The following is an 18,444-nucleotide window of genomic DNA, read 5'->3' as shown; positions in this document are numbered from 1 at the left end:
CATTTCTGTAATATTCCCAGTATGGCGTTTTTTTGAACAAAATATATCCATTCAACCTGCATGCTTACATGTATAGAACTTAATGATAATGAAGTAATTTCTGTAACCAGAAGAGTAAGACTTCACCCAAAAATTAAAAGCAACCTTTGTACCCAAACAGGTGTTTTACAAAACTCAGCCCTTCAATTATATTTAAACTGTAATTCAGAACTTAAAAAATGTTGTGTTCATGAAGAAGTATCAGGTTTGGAGGAAAAATAAGCTGCAACACATCTATAATATCTATTTTTTCCAAGCAAACATGAGATTTTACATTTTCCTTTAATAAGACAAACTTATAATTTTACAAAGACAAAAATAATTAACATGGTGACTGTACACAAGTCTATGCATGTTTGTAAAACACAGATTCTCTCACTACAGAAAATGTCCTGACTTGAGCATTTGTGCACAGAACATTAGTAGCAGACTTTCCAGATGTTGACCACTCTCTTCTCTTCTCCAAGTTTGAAGATGCACAGTGGCTCAGCTGATGTTTGGAGAACAAATCACTGAATATCATCATCATCAAAGAGGTCTTCAAAATCTAAACAGAAAATTTAAACACAAAAATCTAAACACTAGAAGTTTAAACAGTAAGCACCATTAATATCTTCAAACCAAGATACACTGCACTCTTTCTCTGCTCTTTTTTTCTTTCTTCTCTTACCCTCTCCATCCTCCACGCATGATTTACTGAACATAATTTGCAGTTGCAATCAAAATTTGAAAAACTAAATTATTTTTATGGTTTGATTAATTCATTCATTTTCTTTCAGTCCAATGAGAGAAAACCACATTTGAAGTTGTTAGAAAGATTCCCCATGCATGTCTGATTTATTTTACTTCCCCTTTATGAGCAAAAAGTAAAAACAGAACATAAGCTCCAAGAAAATCTTTGCACAGTTCGCAGCCAACATTCGGACTCCAAGACATATCTTGATTGACATTTTTCTCCCTCCCACCATTTGTTGTGACAGATTGAATGCTTCTCAATTCAGGTAACTAAAAACACTCCCAGGCCAAGTGTAGCACAGATCATTGCAAAGTAAAACTCCCTTGTCGCGGACCGAACCATCAACAGTCTGCACCAAATGAATTGACGATTCCTTAATTCATACCAAACTCATCATTACACTGAATGCTCTCCAGTCTGGAAATCTATTGCTCAGAAAAAGCAATTGTCGAGAAATGTCTGAAGATGACCTGGTTTCATTTTAGTATAGATTGCACCTGTTGAGGTGGAAAGCTGGAAGATACATTTAATAAGCAAAACAAATTTATATTGCTTTATGTTTGATCTTCTGTTTCAGATAAATATTTAGTTAAATAGCACTTTCCATTCACACACTTATAAACAGGTATTTAATATCATTCTATAATCCAGGAAATTCTGAAACTGGCAATGTCTTGGTTCCAAGGATTCCATGCGGTTGCAGTGTAATTGAACTAGATCGCTAGCTCCTTTCTAAAAGAACATATAAAATCAGGCTGTAGCCACATTCAACACCAGAACTGATATCTACTGCTTATTGTGGTGGAAGATCTTGGGTCTTTTTCTACTTGTGCTATCTATGATCCACACTGTATACTGCCAGTTAAGAAACAGTATAGCCTGATTGAGAAGAAAGATCATGCTTCATTACATCAATTGCACCAACACGCAATTCCCAATTAGCCATTCAAGTCTGTAAGTAAGCTTGTCAATTTAGTACCAATGTGCAGGACTACGTGGAAGCTATGTCCCAGTTAAGACTGTGAAAGCGAAAATTAATAGGGAGCTTCTAGCCAAGATTGTCAGCCACTGATTACTGAATTGTAGGATGGAACTGCTCCCACAATTAGGTACCTTCACAATTGGACCATTGCTCATCATGAGTAGTGAAGGAACAAACACTACGCTGAAGTAAAGTAAATCAAGAAACTATGGGCGCTGGAGATCTGAAACAAAAACAAAGACTGCTAGTGACGAAGAGCCACCGGACTTGAAACATTATCTGTGCTTTCACACAGATGCTACAACAAAGATGGAGAATCTCAACAGGTCTGCCAGCATTTGTAGAGTCAAAAATAAAGTTAACATTTTGAGTTCCGTATGGCTGTTCTTCAGAACATTTCTGAAGAGGAATCATTGTGGACTCAAAATTGTAACTGTTTCTCCCCACAGACGCTGCCAGACCTGTTGCGTTTCTCCAGCATTTGGCCTTTGCTTCCGATTTCCAGCATCAGCAGTATTTTGCTTTTATTCAAATAAAGTGAGGGACCCTGGCAAAGCCTATAAATCCTACTGTTTCTGAACAAGAGGAAGGCTCTTCATAGCAATGCTTCCTAACCACAAATTCCTGCTAGTGGAACCTATTTAATCTGATTGAATTAGTTGAAATAAGTCAGTGTTTATAATGTTAGACACATGGAAGGACTGAAACTTGGGATCCCTGTTTAGGTCAGGTCAGTTACCCACAGGATCTAACAAATTTCAAGCTAATATTCATATTATGTTTCACTCACTTTTTAATAAGGTCACAAATACCTCAATTATCTAAACGAGATTTGCAATGAACTCACCGTCGAAATCCTTAACAAATTAAATGAGAACACTGAACAAAAAGCAAGTGATCTTTTGGAACATTTTCACAAGATTTATAAAAGAATTCACAGAAATACTTTCCTTTTTTTATTATTGCTTTGGTATGCAGAAGCAGGATAATCATTACATTCCTAGTCCTGGGAAGAAAAGCATCTTTAAAAGCAGTAGAAAGATGATAATAAATCCAGTTTATATTTGTTAACTAACCCTCCATAGTTGCAGTATTACCAACATAGCATTTTGGAAATTCTGTCAGATTGCATATAGATGTAAATTAAGTGTAATATTACACTAGAATCAGCCAACCTCGGTCATTGGAATAGAAAGAACAAGTTCAAAGTAGAGACAAATTTTGGAACAGCTCTTAAGAAAAAAAGTGCTTCACTGTCACACTAAAGTATCTCAATCTACAAGGAACTGTTCAACACTTGAAAACTGCTAGCCACAGAAAAATGCACCAGACACAGTACAAAGGTTGTAATTTTCAGCTTAAAAGAAATTCATATCCCCAGGAATCACACGCCCACAAAGTGTTTCAGTGCCTATTAAAAAATTAATGATTTTACAGCAATTCATCATTTTTAATATGGCCAAGCCATTTCCTCTGTAAATATAACATGCAAACTCTGAGTACTTGGAGCTAACGGATCAACACAAAAAGTAAGATAACCACAGTATTCTAAAAAAAGGACAATTGATATGTTAGCAAGGGGATTTGAGTACAGGAGTAAAGGTGCCTTACTATAGTTGTATAGTGTCTTGGTGAGAACTTACCTCGAGAATCATGCACAGTTTTGAGCCCTTTATCTAATGAACGACACACTTAGAGGTAGCTCAATGGACAGATTAATCCCCGAGACGAATGGACTGCTTTTTGAGGAATGGTTTGAGCAAATTGGGCCTGTATTCTCTAGAATTAAGAAAAATGATAGATGACCTCATTAAAACCTATAATATTTCTACAGGGCATGATTGGATGGACGTACATAGAATGGTTCGAGATTCTAAAATCAGGGAATATAATCTCAGGATAAAGGGTCGGCCATTTAAGAATAGGACAAAGAGGAATTTCTTCATTTGAAGGGTGAGGAAGCGTTTGAATCCACTATTCCAGAGGATAGTAGAAACTCAATCACTAAACATGTTCAAAAAGAAAGTGAATGATTTCTGAAAACTAATGACATCAAGAGATAGGGAGTATAGAAAAGTGGCAGTGATAATCAGCAATGATCTAAATGAATAACAGTAAACTCCACAGGCTGAACAGACTTTTCCTGTTCCCATGTCTTAATTTTTTGATAAAACAAACATATAATCTGAAGTCTTGCAACTTGTGAATTTATGTGAATACATCTGTAATTTTCATACAGTTCAGGTTACGATGGGGACTTGATGAACATTTTAAAATAAATGATTCTGTACAAAAAAAATGTTAAAAGCACTTAGGGTCATGATTGATATGTGATAATGTTGCTCCTTCTTCCTAACCCACTTGGCTCGTGTGATGGCAGTTTATAGAATAGTGTTATAGGGAACTTGGAATCAATGGAGTGAGATAGATTTTAGTTTTCAGTTCTGTGAAGATGTCTTAGTTTTTGAAGAAGTCAAAAAATGATTTTTGAACAGTTGATTCAAACATCATTTCTAAGAAAGCATGTGAGTCTAACAAATTACCCATGAAGCTAATTGATGAAATATTGATAAAGCAGAACTTTTGTAACTACAGAAACCCAGATGATCAGAGGCCAGAACTACATTTCAATTCAGAAGAATAGCTTCACATAGAGTAGGGTAACTTTCTTTGTCATTTCTACCATGTACAGCTCGTACAATCAAAATGAGACAGCGTTCCTCCAGGACCAAGGTGCTATATGAACACTCAGACTATATGAGAGTACAGGGAAAAGTGAGGACTGCAGATGTTGGAGATCAGAGTCCAGATTAGAGTGGTGCTGAAAAAGCAGCATCCAAGGTAAGGCAGCATCCAAGGAGCAGGAAAATCGACGTTTCGGGCAAAAGCCCTTACACGAGAGTAGTCATACAAAGGGCAGCATAAAGTGAATAGAAATGTGCAAAACATGCAAGACAGCACAGTAATTCAATAGGCACAGGGGTGGACAAATTACTGTGTAACAATGAATGATCATTAATAAAACTTTTTTTAGCAGCAATTCAAAACGTTGTCTGAAAATTGCAAATGAAATAGAGTGTGATCATACAGTGTTAAGAAGCCTGATGGCTTGGCGGAAGAAACTATTGCACAAGTTTAGCCGTGAGAGACCGAACACTTTGGTATCTTCTGCCAGATGGCAGGAGGGAGAAGAGTTTAAATGAAGGATGTGTGGGGTGGTCAACAATGCTGTTAGTCTTGCGGATGCAGCATGTGGAGTAGATTTCTACAATGAAGGGAAGTGAGATCCTAGTGATCTCTTTAGCTGTCCTCACTATCCGTTGTAGGGTCTTACGACCCGAGATGGTGCAATTCCCGAAGTGATGCAGCTGCTCAGGTACTCTTAATGAACCCTCTGTAGAACATGGTGACAATGGGGGATGGGAGAGGGGCTTTCCTCGATCTATGCAGAAAGTAGAGACACTGCTGGCTTTCTTGGCTATGGAGCTGATGCTGAGGGACCAGGTGAGATTGTTCGACAGGTGGATGCCAAGAGATTTTGGTGCTCTTCACGATCTCCACAGGGGAGCCATCGATGTACAGCACAGAATGATCGCTCTGTACCCTTCTGAAGTCAATAATCATCTCTTTTGTTGTGTCCACACTTAGAGACAGGTTTTTGGCTCTGCACCAGCCCTTTAGCCTCTGCACCTCCTCTCAGGATGCTGACTCATTGTTCCTGTTAAAGAGACGCACTAATCGTCACGTCATCAGCAAATTTAACAATATGATTTGAGCTGTGCATCACTGTACAGTCACGTATGAGCAGGGTGAACAGCAATGGACTGCAGAACGCACACCCTGATGGACTGTTTATTGTTGTTGGAGATTTTAACCATGCGAATTTCAAGTCTGTGCTTCATAAATTCCATCAGCATGTGGGCTTTGTGAAGAGAGGGGGATTACGCTGGATCTTGTTTATTAAAACATCCCCAATGCATACAGGGCAGGGCCCCGCCCCCACGTTGGCTCCTCAGATCGTTTGTAAGATGCGGCAAACCAGTTCTGAAGCAGGTGAAAACCTGACCAGCAGGTGCCATTTCTGTTCTTCAAGAGTGTTTTGAGCCCACTGACTGGCCCATGTTCAGGGAGGCAGCAACCAATGGCGATTCCATCACCTTAAGGAGTACACAGCGTCAGTGATTTGCTACATTAGCAAGTGTATTGACAATGTCACTGTGTTCAAAACCATCACTTCTCGCCCCAACCAGAAGCCATGGATGACCATAAAGGTGTGTGTGCTACTGAGGACCATTGATTCCGCATTCAGAGCGGATAACAAGGCGGCCCTAACAACAGCGAGGGCCAATCTGTTCCCAGACTATCAAACAGGCAAACCATGCATATGCAGCCTTTTTCAGGACAGCAGTGATACACAGAGCATGTGGAAGGGTAGTCAGACTATCACCAATCACGGAACAACATTGCTTGCTTGTGCTGGTGATGCCTCCCTCCCGGAGGAGTTGGACAACTTCTATGCATGGTTTGAGGATGAAATGACATGTCAATGAGGAAGACCATTTCCCCTCCACTTCGAATGACCAGGTGTTGTGTCTTACCATGGCTGACACAAGGGAAACTATAGGCAGAGTGCTCAGAGGATGCTCTGACTTGCTGGTGGATGTTCTCAGACATTTTTAACATGTCCATGAGAATGGCAGTTTAGTTTATGAAGTTTTCAAACTGGAAGGACAACTTCAGTTTCTGGCAGTCCAAAGAAAAGATCTGGAAAAGACCCTGTGTTTCTCTCAAAATTCAGTAGAAAGAATCAGGGACATGTTTCTCTAGGAGAGACAGGAATGGAGAGAATCACTTCTGTTGTGTGCGTAGATAGTCTGAAAGGAATTGCTGCCAAACTTGTTAGCCTAGTGAGAAATTAAAAAATTAAGATGAAGTGATACTTCATTGTAGTGAGCATCTGTCAAGGAAATTGTTGGGGAAAGAGCTGCATCTTTGTATTACTGCTTAGGTTACGAGCTTGCCAAATTGTCATATATTTGTTTTATTTCTTCTGTGTTATAAATTTTGTAAACACTAGCATTCTTGTGTAAATACATTCAGAGATTGTCTATCACGGTAACCAGACCACAAAAAAAAGTTAAACTTACGGTCCATTAAGTTTCACTCTGGGATCTGTTTTGCCCTCAGCTGTGATCACAACACCAGTAAGAATGACAAATGGTTCAAGTGTATTATTATTACTCGATCTCCTGCCATCATGTGACAACTACCTACAGTAATACACTTACATCACTTAACACCTGCCATAATACTGTTGGTCAGTAATGGCTTCCAACCTGTTTCTGACTGATCCCTTGATTATTTGAAAAACTGTAAAACCAATCAGAACATTAAATTTGATAATTTTCATTCAACACTGCACATTTTAATCACATTCCAAAAAAAAATTACATCTAAATTCAGATTCCTAAATCATTCTACAGTCTTTGAGATATAAGCATGCTGGCAAGATGAGCATTTGTTGCCCATTTCCAATTGTCCTTGAGAAAGTGGTGGTGCTGCTGCAGTCCATGGGTGTCAATACACCCATACTTAAGAGTCACAGCGATATACAACATGGAAACAGACCCTTCACTCCAACTCGTCCGTGCCAATGAGATATCCTAAAGAAATCTAGTCCCATTTACCAGCATTTGGCCCAAAGCCCTCTAAACCATTCCAATTCATTTACCCAAGCAGATGCCTTGCGATGGCCTATTAATCCAGAGACCCAGATTATGAGGTGTGGATTCAGGTTGAAATCCCACCATAGTAGAATTTGAATTCAATAAAAATCTGGAAATAAGAGTCTAATGATGACCATGATGTTGACTGTTGGAAACACCCATCTGGTTTACTAATGTCCTTTAGGGAAGGAAACTGCCACCCTTACCTGGTCTGGCCAACATGTGACTCTAGATCTACAGCAATGTGGTTGGCCTTAACTGCCCTCTGGGCAATTAGGGATGGCCAATAAATGCTGGCCTAGCCAGCGATACCCACATCCTGTGAATGAATTTTTAAAAACTTCAGACGGTATTTAAGACTTATGGGTATTGGTCTGTCTGGAGATTCATGTAGATTAGACTGAGTAATTTCCTCCAGATTTCTTCCCTGAGGGACAATAATTAACCAGGAGCTTTTTTTTTAAGAAACAAAAATCTGTTTGCTTCAGAATCATTCTTCAAACTAGCATTTTATTCTCGGTATATCAATTAATTATATTTAAATACTCTTTTTGACAACAAGAACAGATACTTTCTCACTGTGCAATTCCTCCTGTATTCAGGCTTTACTGAAGTCTGGGCATTTTATTCAGCTTCTTTGGAGAGACTCTGCTGTGGGAACCTGCCAACAGCAGAATTCCTTCCTCAGAGGCAGAAAGTTATGGAATTTATTTCCCACTCCAGACAGCCCGAGAGAGCAGGGATGAGAAATAATCTGTGAATACTAGGCCTGAGATCCAGAGGGTAACGTGCATTCCATGGACCCACTCATCAGTGCCCCACTCCAAGCAGGAGGAACACAGCTTATTAAAGGGGTGACAGCAGTCGCATCCCAGTGCCTGTTGGCAATTGGTTGGTGACACCCCCCCTTCCCCTGTACCTAGTTAATCCTACAGGGTTTGGATACAATTTAATGAATTATCGTATGCAAATGAATTAGCAAGTGACAATATCTGACATAAATGTGGAACCTCTAGTTCTACATTCTCCCACAAGGGGAAACAACTTTGCGACATCAAGCTCCCTCAGAATCTTCTATGTTTCATTAAGTCACTTTTATTCTTCCAAACTCCAAATGATAGACCTAGCCAGTTTAATCTTACTTTACATGACACCTCACTAATTTTAGTGCTAACCTCGTTAACCTTCACTGAATTGCTTTTGATGCATTTTGATCCCTCCCTGAATGAACCCAATTCTCCATACAGTATTCCAGATGGTCTCACCATGCCTTGTACAATGGAAAAATAAGCTGCTACTGTTATATTCAATTCCCCTCACAACATACAATAACATTCTTACCTACCTATTTGCTCTACCTTGAAATGATCACAGACGATCAACCTTATGAACTTTTAGTTATGACTTTTATTACAGAAAAAGATACAGCCAAAAGTTTACTGTGGATGTAAATTCAGTGGCTTTCTGTATGTTTTGAGTGGGGCGGGGGTGGGGGAGATGAGGTGTGAAGTAGGCTTCAAAGAGATGGACTTAAGAGGGAGAAAGACACTATGAAGTGAACAAAAATCTCCCAGAGTCATCTCAGACTGCAAACATGATGGAGAAGAAAGTAGTCAGGGTGATGTTTTGCATCTTCCCCTGTCGAGAATACATGAGAACAGGGGTTAAAAGCCAGTTTGAGCTTGCATTGTGTATTAGCAGGAAAAGATATGCTATTGAGCTGAGGTACACATATATTAGCGTAGGTGCAAGTGCTGGTACACTGTGTAACCACCACTAGTCACCTCCATGCTGCAGGTAAAGGACATTCACTGAGTTCTAGAAGTTAGCTAGCCAATCAAAAGGAAACAGGACACAAGGATTCTCTCACCCTGGGACCTGCCAGCCAGAATAGAAGCAGGAAAAAATAATTTCTTGCTTGAAAAAATAACCTTACGACCAAGGGGACTGAATAAGGAAATGGAGCCAGATCATCCATCCTTATCCAGGAGCTTGATGATTTGGTATATCACTGCCTGTTTGGGATCTGCTCATAACCTGCGTACTAACCTTTCATGATTCATGCACTAGCGAACCCAGTTTCCTCCACATTTCATAGCTCTGCAAGCTCTCACCCTTCTTCCTGCTAAAATGGACAATTTCACATTTTCCCACATTATATTCAACTCACCAGATCTTTACTTATTTAACCTATCTATATCCCTTTTTAGCCTATTTGTCCTTTTCACAACTTACAACCATACCTTCAGTCCCTTCATCCATCTATACATTACATCAAACTAAAGTGCCAGTGCTGTGGCACACCACTCATTACATTCTGTCAACTTGAAAACAATCTGTCTATGTCTGTTTCCCATTAGCCAGTTAATATGCTACACCCTATATAATTTGATTGATATAGGTTGCCATACATTTCGGTAAGACTATAGCTGATCTGTTATGGTCCTGACTTCACGTTTCTGCCGGTACCTTATAACTTGCTTGTAAATCAAAAGTTTGAGTATATTCAAAGTTATATTAGGAAATGATCCAGTCGCCACTGCTATCTGTAAAAGTGAATTAAAAAGGCTAAATAACCCTTCATGTCTTAAATAGAAAATCTCTTATTTTTGATCATATATATTCTTGACAAATGAGCATTTAGACGTTGGCTTGCTGCTACTGGAAACTTGGAACCAAAATAAGTATATTACATAGTAAAATCAAGAAAATAAATATTTCTGCAGAGGGGGAAATTGATAAGTCAGATTGTTTGAAATAACACTTAGCTAAAGTATTGAGAGAGAGAGAGAGAGAGAGAGAGATTCCACCAAAGAATACAGAAGTCAAGACAGTATAAGCAGTCACAAGAAATTAAAGACAAATAATTCTTCAAATAATAGTATATTGTACTCAAGTCAGTTTTTTTGGAGAAGATAACAGTTGTCACCAGGATATATAAACAGTGTACAAGATGTCAGTATAAAGTGAAAAGGTGACAATTACCAAAGCAGCATGAAGGGCCAAATTATACAGTACGTGGGTCATTCAGCCTATCACATCAATGCTGCGTTTTCTGGAAGAGCTATATGAACTAATCCTACTTCAACACAGTTTTCTATTTAGCCTTTTAAATTTCTGTTTTCCCAAGACAGTACCTTTTTAAAAAAGATTACTAGTGAATCTCCTCTCCCTCTTTCAGGCACTGCAATCCAAATTATTAGAAGTAACTGGGTGATGAAGCCCCCTTGAACTTAGAACTAATGCATGGTCTAGGAGCAGACAGACTGTTTTAAGAAAAGAGTTTATTTGTTTTATAACAACCTTCAGGATAGTAATAAAAACTAATAGCTACTTGTCATTAAGTGAAATCCTAGCAATATCAAAGATTTGTAGTAATCATTAGAAATTAATTACTGATAATGTGATAGACAGGGATTCTGAATGGAATCCTCATGTTAAATCAAATGTAGCGACATGCAACTCTAAAGATAATCTCAACTTTTAATCCTGAAATTGCATTGTTAAAATCATAGACTACACATGCAGTGCAATATTGCAGTTATAGTATGTAGACTCATCCTGTTCAAATCCTAATATCTTGAGCTAAATGGAACTAAATACATCCTTTTTAGTTTATTTATTTAATTGGATTAAGAATACACTTACATACTTGACATGAAAAGTCTGGCTTTAAAATGGTGAAATCCTGACCTGCTGTTCTTATACCGCTCTCTGGTGATTGTTAAAGGTTCGACTTTTAAGTGAGTTTTGTGGTGGTGTGGGTTTGGGGAGGGGAGAAAATTAATTGCATTCCGCACCAATCTTCAGCAATACCAAAACAATATTCCATTTTTAGTTCTCAACGCACATCATTAAAACATCAAAGTAGCGTGTGAATGCAATGTAAACTGAATTACCAAGATGTGAAAGATTGCGTCAAGTTAAAAAAGTTTTGTCCAAAGAAGCCATAGGATGGCTGGTGTTACAAGTGAAAAAATGTTGCAGAGACTTTTTTCATAAGGGGGATAAAGCCTGAGCTGAGCAGCTGAAGTTTTACTTTATACCTTGTCACATATCCATCCTCAGATACAGGATTTTAAAGCTGGATGTCTGACATTTAGCAAATAAACTCACTTCATCTGAAATTTATCAATTGTATCCTTGAAAAACATTACTATTTTAAATAGAGCCTAAATCAATCCTGGCACCTGCTGCTGTATACTTTACTACAACAAAAAACTCATGCCATCTAGCTGTAGGGAAAACCAATAGCAGCTGAACATCCCAAAACATAACTGTACTATCCGAGGCTGTATAGGTATTCTTTATAAAAAAAATGTAATTTTGGGCAAAGTAGCACTAAAAACAACTTAGAATTGACTAGACGGGAAAACAAAACAGAAAATACTCCTTAAATAATAGTGTACTATTTGTGAACACAAGTCTTATTTTTGTTTTGCACTTTTAATTAAAATCTCTTTACATCAGGTCATTTCTAATTTTTTTTAAAAGGTAACTTAAGTGTCGACTGAATCACTTTGCCTAGAATTCGGCCATTTTAAGAGTGTGCAAAAGCAACACTAATGATGAGTTATGATAACCTGAAATATTAACTTTCCTTGCAACACATGTTGTCAGTGCCAGAGACCCGGGTTCAAGTCCCACCTCAGGTGACTGACTGTGTGGAGTTTGCACATTCTCCCCGTGTCTGCGTGGGTTTCCTCCGGGTGCTCCGGTTTCCTCCCACAGTCCAAAAATGTGCAGGTTAGGTGAATTGGCCATGCTAAATTGCCCGTAGTGTTAGGTGAAGGGGTAAATGTCGGGGAATAGGTCTGGGTGGATTGCGCTTCGGCGGGTCGGTGTGGACTTGTTGGGCCGAAGGGCCTGTTTCCACACTGTAAGTAATCTAATCTAATCTAATCTGACCTGTATTGCCAGTATGATATTCATACTCCTTTGAATGTGATAATGCTAAAACATGTTAACCAAGTATATTATAGACAGAAATTAATCTGAAATAATTGCCTTTCATTGGAAAGTTTCAAACTTCAAAATTTCCTATATGTAAAGGTACTGCTAAATTAAAGCAGAAACTACTTAAGACAGCCACTATAAATTGGTGGTAAAAATGGTTGAGAGTGTAAAATAGTCCAAGAGGTTACTGAAGATGATCTCACCATTAAAGAAATCTGCATGGACTGCTTTTTCATTAGCTGCAAGATCCATCAGAAGGCCTGAACTTCCTCCTGCCTGAAAAATAAAGAAAATGAATGGAATTATTTCAATATATTTTATGGGGTTCAAAGACTGTTAAGTTTTTCATCTACATTGAAAAATAGCAGACTCAAAGCTTCTCCCAATGACTGACAAATGAACAGTAAACAAATAGGGTGCAACAGAATTAGATAATTCCAGATTGGCAGTTCAGACTCGATGGGCCAAGAGGTCTCATGTATACTGCTTGATTCAGTTCTGGGTGATTGCTAAATTGATAGGTGCATGGCAACAGCAGGAGAGCTACAAATGATATAGGAAGGGGATGAAAGAATCCATCAGCCGTGGCTTCTCCTCCTGATTCCAGCTGGAAAGTACACTTGTAGGCATTGGTAGAGGACACAACAGATGTAGCCATGTTGTGCCTATGATCAAGCTATGAATGCTCCCGTCTATATTTTCACATGAGGAATGCCCATTTGAAAATATCCTGGAGTACTGCTGACAGATTCATAATCAAGATCAACTCACTGCCTTACTGTAAAGGAGGGTATCAACAGAAGGTGAATAAAGTAATACTTAAAAATCAGAAGCAATACACAAGAGTAGGAGCTAGACTCCAGTTTCCAGAACAGCGTATTCAAGACTTTATTAATGAAACTGTGGGAAAAGATTTGCTAACCCACGATAGGCCCACAAAAGCAAATTGGCCAAATTGTACCAGGACACCCAGAATTCCCGAGCAGCTCACGAACTGGGTCAGATGATACGCAGACAATGGAATATGTTTTCAAACTCCCATGGACATGACAGAGGCTCAAAGCCCTCAGGGCAGTTTCACAACCCAGCAACAGCAAAGCCACACAAAGAGTGGGACAGACAGATAGGTACCACAGGATAATGGAAGCACCTCACCACTCCAGAAAAGACTTTAACACCTACCTGGGAAGATGAATGGAACCATGATACTGTCAGGATGTTGCATTGTGTGAAGGAACTGGACACTCATCTGATAAACTGTTTTCCAATTAGCACCCTTGCAACTAAATTACTGTATTTTTAGAAACATTGTATTTTCCCATTTCTTAATCAGTGTCATTGTGCAGGATTACTATAAAACTGATCTCATCCTCAGCCCTGGGAGGAGAAATCAAATTGTCTGTAACAGCTAACCTGAGAATGCAACTTTTAAAAAAAGGTTTTGTGATTTACACATGAAAGAAGTGAAACTATCACTGTATTCTAACAGATGAAAGGCTTAACAGACAAGCAATTTTTCAATGTATAATTTCAGTTACATCACACTGCAAATTTTTGCTATAAATTTTGTTGCGATCGAGCCCTCCTGATGAAGGAGCATCGCTCCGAAAGCTAGTGTGCTTCCAATTAAACCTGTTGGACTATAACCTGGTGTTGTGTGATTTTTAACTTTACCCCAGTCCAACACCGGCATCTCCAAATCTGTGCAGACTGTCAGTTCTGTGTCAGCTAGTCTGTTTTCTTCTCCAGTGATAACTGTTTGTCAATTTCACTTTGAGCTGTGATTTGTGATCTCTAACCTATTGGGCAAATTTCTCCAACAGAAACAACACTAATAAGAGGTGCAACAGGTTGGAGTTTAAACTGCAGTCACCCATTTTCTTATAGCAGGAAACAAATAACACACCTTTTCGCTCGGTTGGAGTAATGAAACAAAATACAGAGTAACTTTAATAATCCACAAGTGTGAGGAAGCTTATGAAAACCATAGATAGGTATAATGCCCCTAATTTAAAAAAGTATTTCACAGGAGTATTACATAGCAACATTTGACACTAAGACAAATAAAAGGTATGGATATTGGAATTGAATACCAAAAGTTTCATCAAAAAGGTAAGCTTTGAGGAGTATCTCAGAGGAAGATAGGAATACAAGGAAAGAGGTTTAGGTGGAGAATTTCAGATTTTATGGCCTTGGCAACTTGGCTACCAAAACAAATGATATAGGGAGGAATTATAATCCAAAACCAACTGGACTGTATGTGCACAATTGTCCGAGCCCCAATATACTTTCAAATGTGTGTACGATTCATAAGCATTTTTAAAACTGGTTGTTTTCAAACATCAGTGGATAGCCTCAAGCTCCTGAAATGTTTTATCCCATATATGGCACAGAAATATTCTGGGAATGAGAACTGAGATAAGAGTACAATAACCATTAACAGATGAACACTGGTGATGTTCTTAAAGAGGACAAAAGAAGTTCACTGACAGCAGAAGATAACCATGCAGAGTTGTATATGGGACTCATTTGCAATACTTTTGGGAGAAGAAAGGAGCACAAATAATGAAAGGTCCGCTGCAACAGGAACACAAGAATAAAACTCAGCCATGATGGCCCTCAAGCCAGTTCCATCATTGAATTAGAGCTGAAAATCAATGCTGTTTATCTGTACCTGCTCCATTTTCTTCGACACTCACCCTACAAAAACTTATCAATCTCACACTTGAAAATTTCAAGTAACTCAACATCTACTGTCCTCTGAGGGAGAGTTCAGGATTTCCATTATTTTTTTTTCCTCTTTGCGAATGGTCTGTTTCTAATTTTAAGATTCTTCTGCCTTGTTTTTAATCCCATTTGAGCATTTATTTTCCTGTAGGTGCTCGATGGAATCCTATTATATTCCAATTGTGACAATTTTGCTTTATATTTAATATTGCTCGGATGACTTAAGTTTTGAAGAATTCAGGGGGACATATCTAAAGAGACGTCTTTCAGAAATCATTGAAAGTTCACTGTACAAACTGGAGGTGTTTTCTTCTGCAAACAAGGTTTCCTAGAAATCACATGGCTGATAATAACTGCTTGCTTTACTGTAGCCCCTGGTCAGGCTGTTTTGAACAGTGACAGTCTTCCAGATATGCTTATTTCGCGTGGTTCAGTTGTAAGCTGAGTTGGAGAAAAGCCTGTTATGTTGGAGAAACTGCCTAGCTGGTTTCTCATTTCTATAAAGAAAATACTGCATCAGTTCAGGGTGAAACCTCTTTGTTCTTTTGAAAAAGTGACTGAAAAAACATCTCAGGATCGTGCTTCCTGAGCAAGCTGTGTCTAGAAGACTTCAGGACAACTATACAAGATTAATGCACTTAATTCATTACTTAGTGCAAGACTAACTTGACCTCATGTGACAGAACAGCAATAGAATCCAGAACATATTATGTTTTATCCTTTTGCTTTCAAGAATAACTCATTGATCAGTGTTATTTTCAGAAAATCGAGAGCTGCAGAAAAATCTTTTTACCCTCTCGTTCCTGAAGTTTGTGTACTTTAAGGATACTTACAGAGCTAAGCATTTATACTTCTATATAACCTACGATGTATGTTAACCAATTATTGCATTTTATTAATGAAGCTCTTGGGTATCCATTGATGTTCAAAAACAAAATGTTTTTAAAATACTCATTAATCGTACACATATTTGAAAGTGTATTGGGGCTCGGACAATTGTGCACATACAGTCCAGTTGGTTTTGGTTTATAATTCCTCCCCATATCATTTGTTTTGGTAACCCAGTTGCCAAGGCCTTAACCACTGAAATTCTCCACCTAAACCTCTTTCTTTGTGCTCCTATCTTCCTCTGAGATACTCCTCAAAGCTTACCTTCTTGATCAAACTTTTAGTATTTGATTCCAATATCCATATCTTTATGTGGATCAGCGTCAAATGTTGCTACGTAATACTCCTGTGAAATATTTTGATAAGCTATGAATTGCGTTTATTAAAAGCCCTAGTTGTTAGAATTTGTTTAAAAACGCAATAGAATTTTCTAAAAATGCAATACACAAAGGTTTTAATTAATTGCTCGTGTTTGTAAATTGGAAAAAACATTTTATTTTATGCTGTGATCCATGGAGCAGCGGGGCTAGAGTAACAGTGCACTTCTCCAAGCTCGGTGGTAACATAATCTGCTCAATTATTACAACTCAACCGTCCAAATGTCAGAGAATATGAGCTAATTTAACATATACACCCTGCTTGAGGTGTATGACTCAGAATTGAAAATAAAACTGCAGATTAAAGTTTTCAAAATACTGCTTTTGTTCACTGCTCTGTATATCTGAAACGTAACTTTTTCCTTTTCATTTAACTCAACCTCAATACTTCAATAAAATGTAAAACATTGCAGATGCTGGAGCTCTAAAATAAAAACAGAAAACGCTGGAGAAAGTGTCAGATTGAACTTGAGACTTTAACTTTGTTTCTTCCTCCACAGATGCTCCCAGACCTGCTGAGTTTCTCCAGAACCTTCCGTTTTTAATCGAACAGATAAGTCTCTTGACTCCTTGATTGCTTCTAATTTGTCATACTGCTCTGCTGTTTTCAATGAGAACATATTTCAACAAATCTCAAAATTGGGAAGCCAGAATTCATTGTCTTCAATCGCTCCATAAATTCTATTCAGTAGCCACTGAGTCCATCTCTCTTGTGGGCAATTGCCCGAGGCTAAATCAATCCATTTGTGACCTTGGCTCTTATTGACTTCAAAATAAGCTTCTGATCCTATATGTTCTCCATCACCAACGCCAGCTACTTCCTCCTCTGTGCTATATTTCTCCACACACCTTCAGCTCACCTGCTTTAACTTAGGGAATGGTTCACTGAGCATCTCAGCCAAGCTCGCAAAGGCCGACCTGACCTCCCAGTCTCCGCCCATTTTAATTCCCCATCCCACTCCCTTTCCGACATGACCATCTTTGGCCTCCTCCATTACCACAAAGAACCAATTTACAAATTGGAGGAACAAGACATCATCTTCTGCCTGGGTAGTCTTCAGCCTGGAGGACTCAACATTGAATTCTCCAATTTCAAATAACCTCCATTTCCAACCCAAGCTCCGATTCCCTCCCTACACTTTCCTTCCACAACCGGACTCATTTCTCCCACTGACCCAACCAGGTCGTATCCTCTACCAGTCTTCACCTATCCCTACTTCACCACCCTACCTCTGTCATCCCCTTTAACTGCAGCTCCCCTTACACCCACCATCAGTCCCGAAGAAGAGTTACACCCAAAATGTCGACTCATCCATCTCCTGATGCTGACTGACCTGCTGTGTTCTTCCAGTCTCCTGCCTGTCTACTTATTACTTTCCAACATTACTTACTTCTTTCCAACATTCTGCTGACTGGCCTCCAATGTTCAACCTGCTTGAGCTCATCTAGAATTTAACAGTTCCATCCTAACTCACTGGTAGTTCCAATTCCCTATTTTCTTTGGTCCCGATGACTTACATAACCAAAGGAAGCAAGATCCAATTCTCTTTCTGTGTTCAAATGCCTCCATGGACTCAATTCTTCAATCACTGTGAACTCCTCGGACTCTCAACATCAACATCAGTATATTCCTGTCAGGGTGAAAGGGAAGGCTGGCAGATATAGGGAATGCTGGATGACTAAAGAAATTGAGGGTTTGGTTATAGACAGGATAGATCGAGTGAATCCTTAGAAGAGTATAAAGAAAGTAGATTAGATTAGATTAGATTACTTACAGTGTGGAAACAGGCCTTTCGGCCCAACAAGTCCACACCGCCCCGCTGAAGCGCAACCCACCCATACCCCTACCCCTACATTTACCCCTTACCTAACACTATGGGCAATTTAGCATGGCCAATTCACCTGACCTGCACATTTTTTGGATTGTGGGAGGAAACCGGAGCACCCGGAGGAAACCCACGCAGACACGGGGAGAATGTGCAAACTCCACACAGTCAGTCGCCTGAGGTGGGA

At 38.9% G+C, this 18,444-nt stretch overlaps 1 protein-coding gene across 1 annotated transcript in view; it reads right to left on the bottom strand.

The window, feature by feature from the left end:
- Positions 1–302: 302 nt before the first annotated feature.
- cops9 (COP9 signalosome subunit 9) overlaps positions 303–18,444 on the bottom strand; it is a 24,866-nt gene continuing 6,724 nt past the window's right edge. The window contains exons 2-3 of the mRNA XM_043701968.1: positions 12,643–12,715; positions 303–586 (exon numbers count right to left, since the gene is read on the bottom strand). Coding sequence (XP_043557903.1) covers positions 549–586; positions 12,643–12,715 — 111 coding nt within the window. The 3' untranslated portion in view covers positions 303–548. The remainder of the gene's footprint in view (positions 587–12,642; positions 12,716–18,444) is intronic.

Source organism: Chiloscyllium plagiosum, chromosome 13, assembly GCF_004010195.1.
Source record: "Chiloscyllium plagiosum isolate BGI_BamShark_2017 chromosome 13, ASM401019v2, whole genome shotgun sequence".
In the NCBI taxonomy this organism is placed as follows: domain Eukaryota; kingdom Metazoa; phylum Chordata; class Chondrichthyes; order Orectolobiformes; family Hemiscylliidae; genus Chiloscyllium; species Chiloscyllium plagiosum.
The sequence above is the reverse complement of the archived record's forward strand: the minus strand, read 5'-3'. Positions and strand labels throughout refer to the sequence as shown.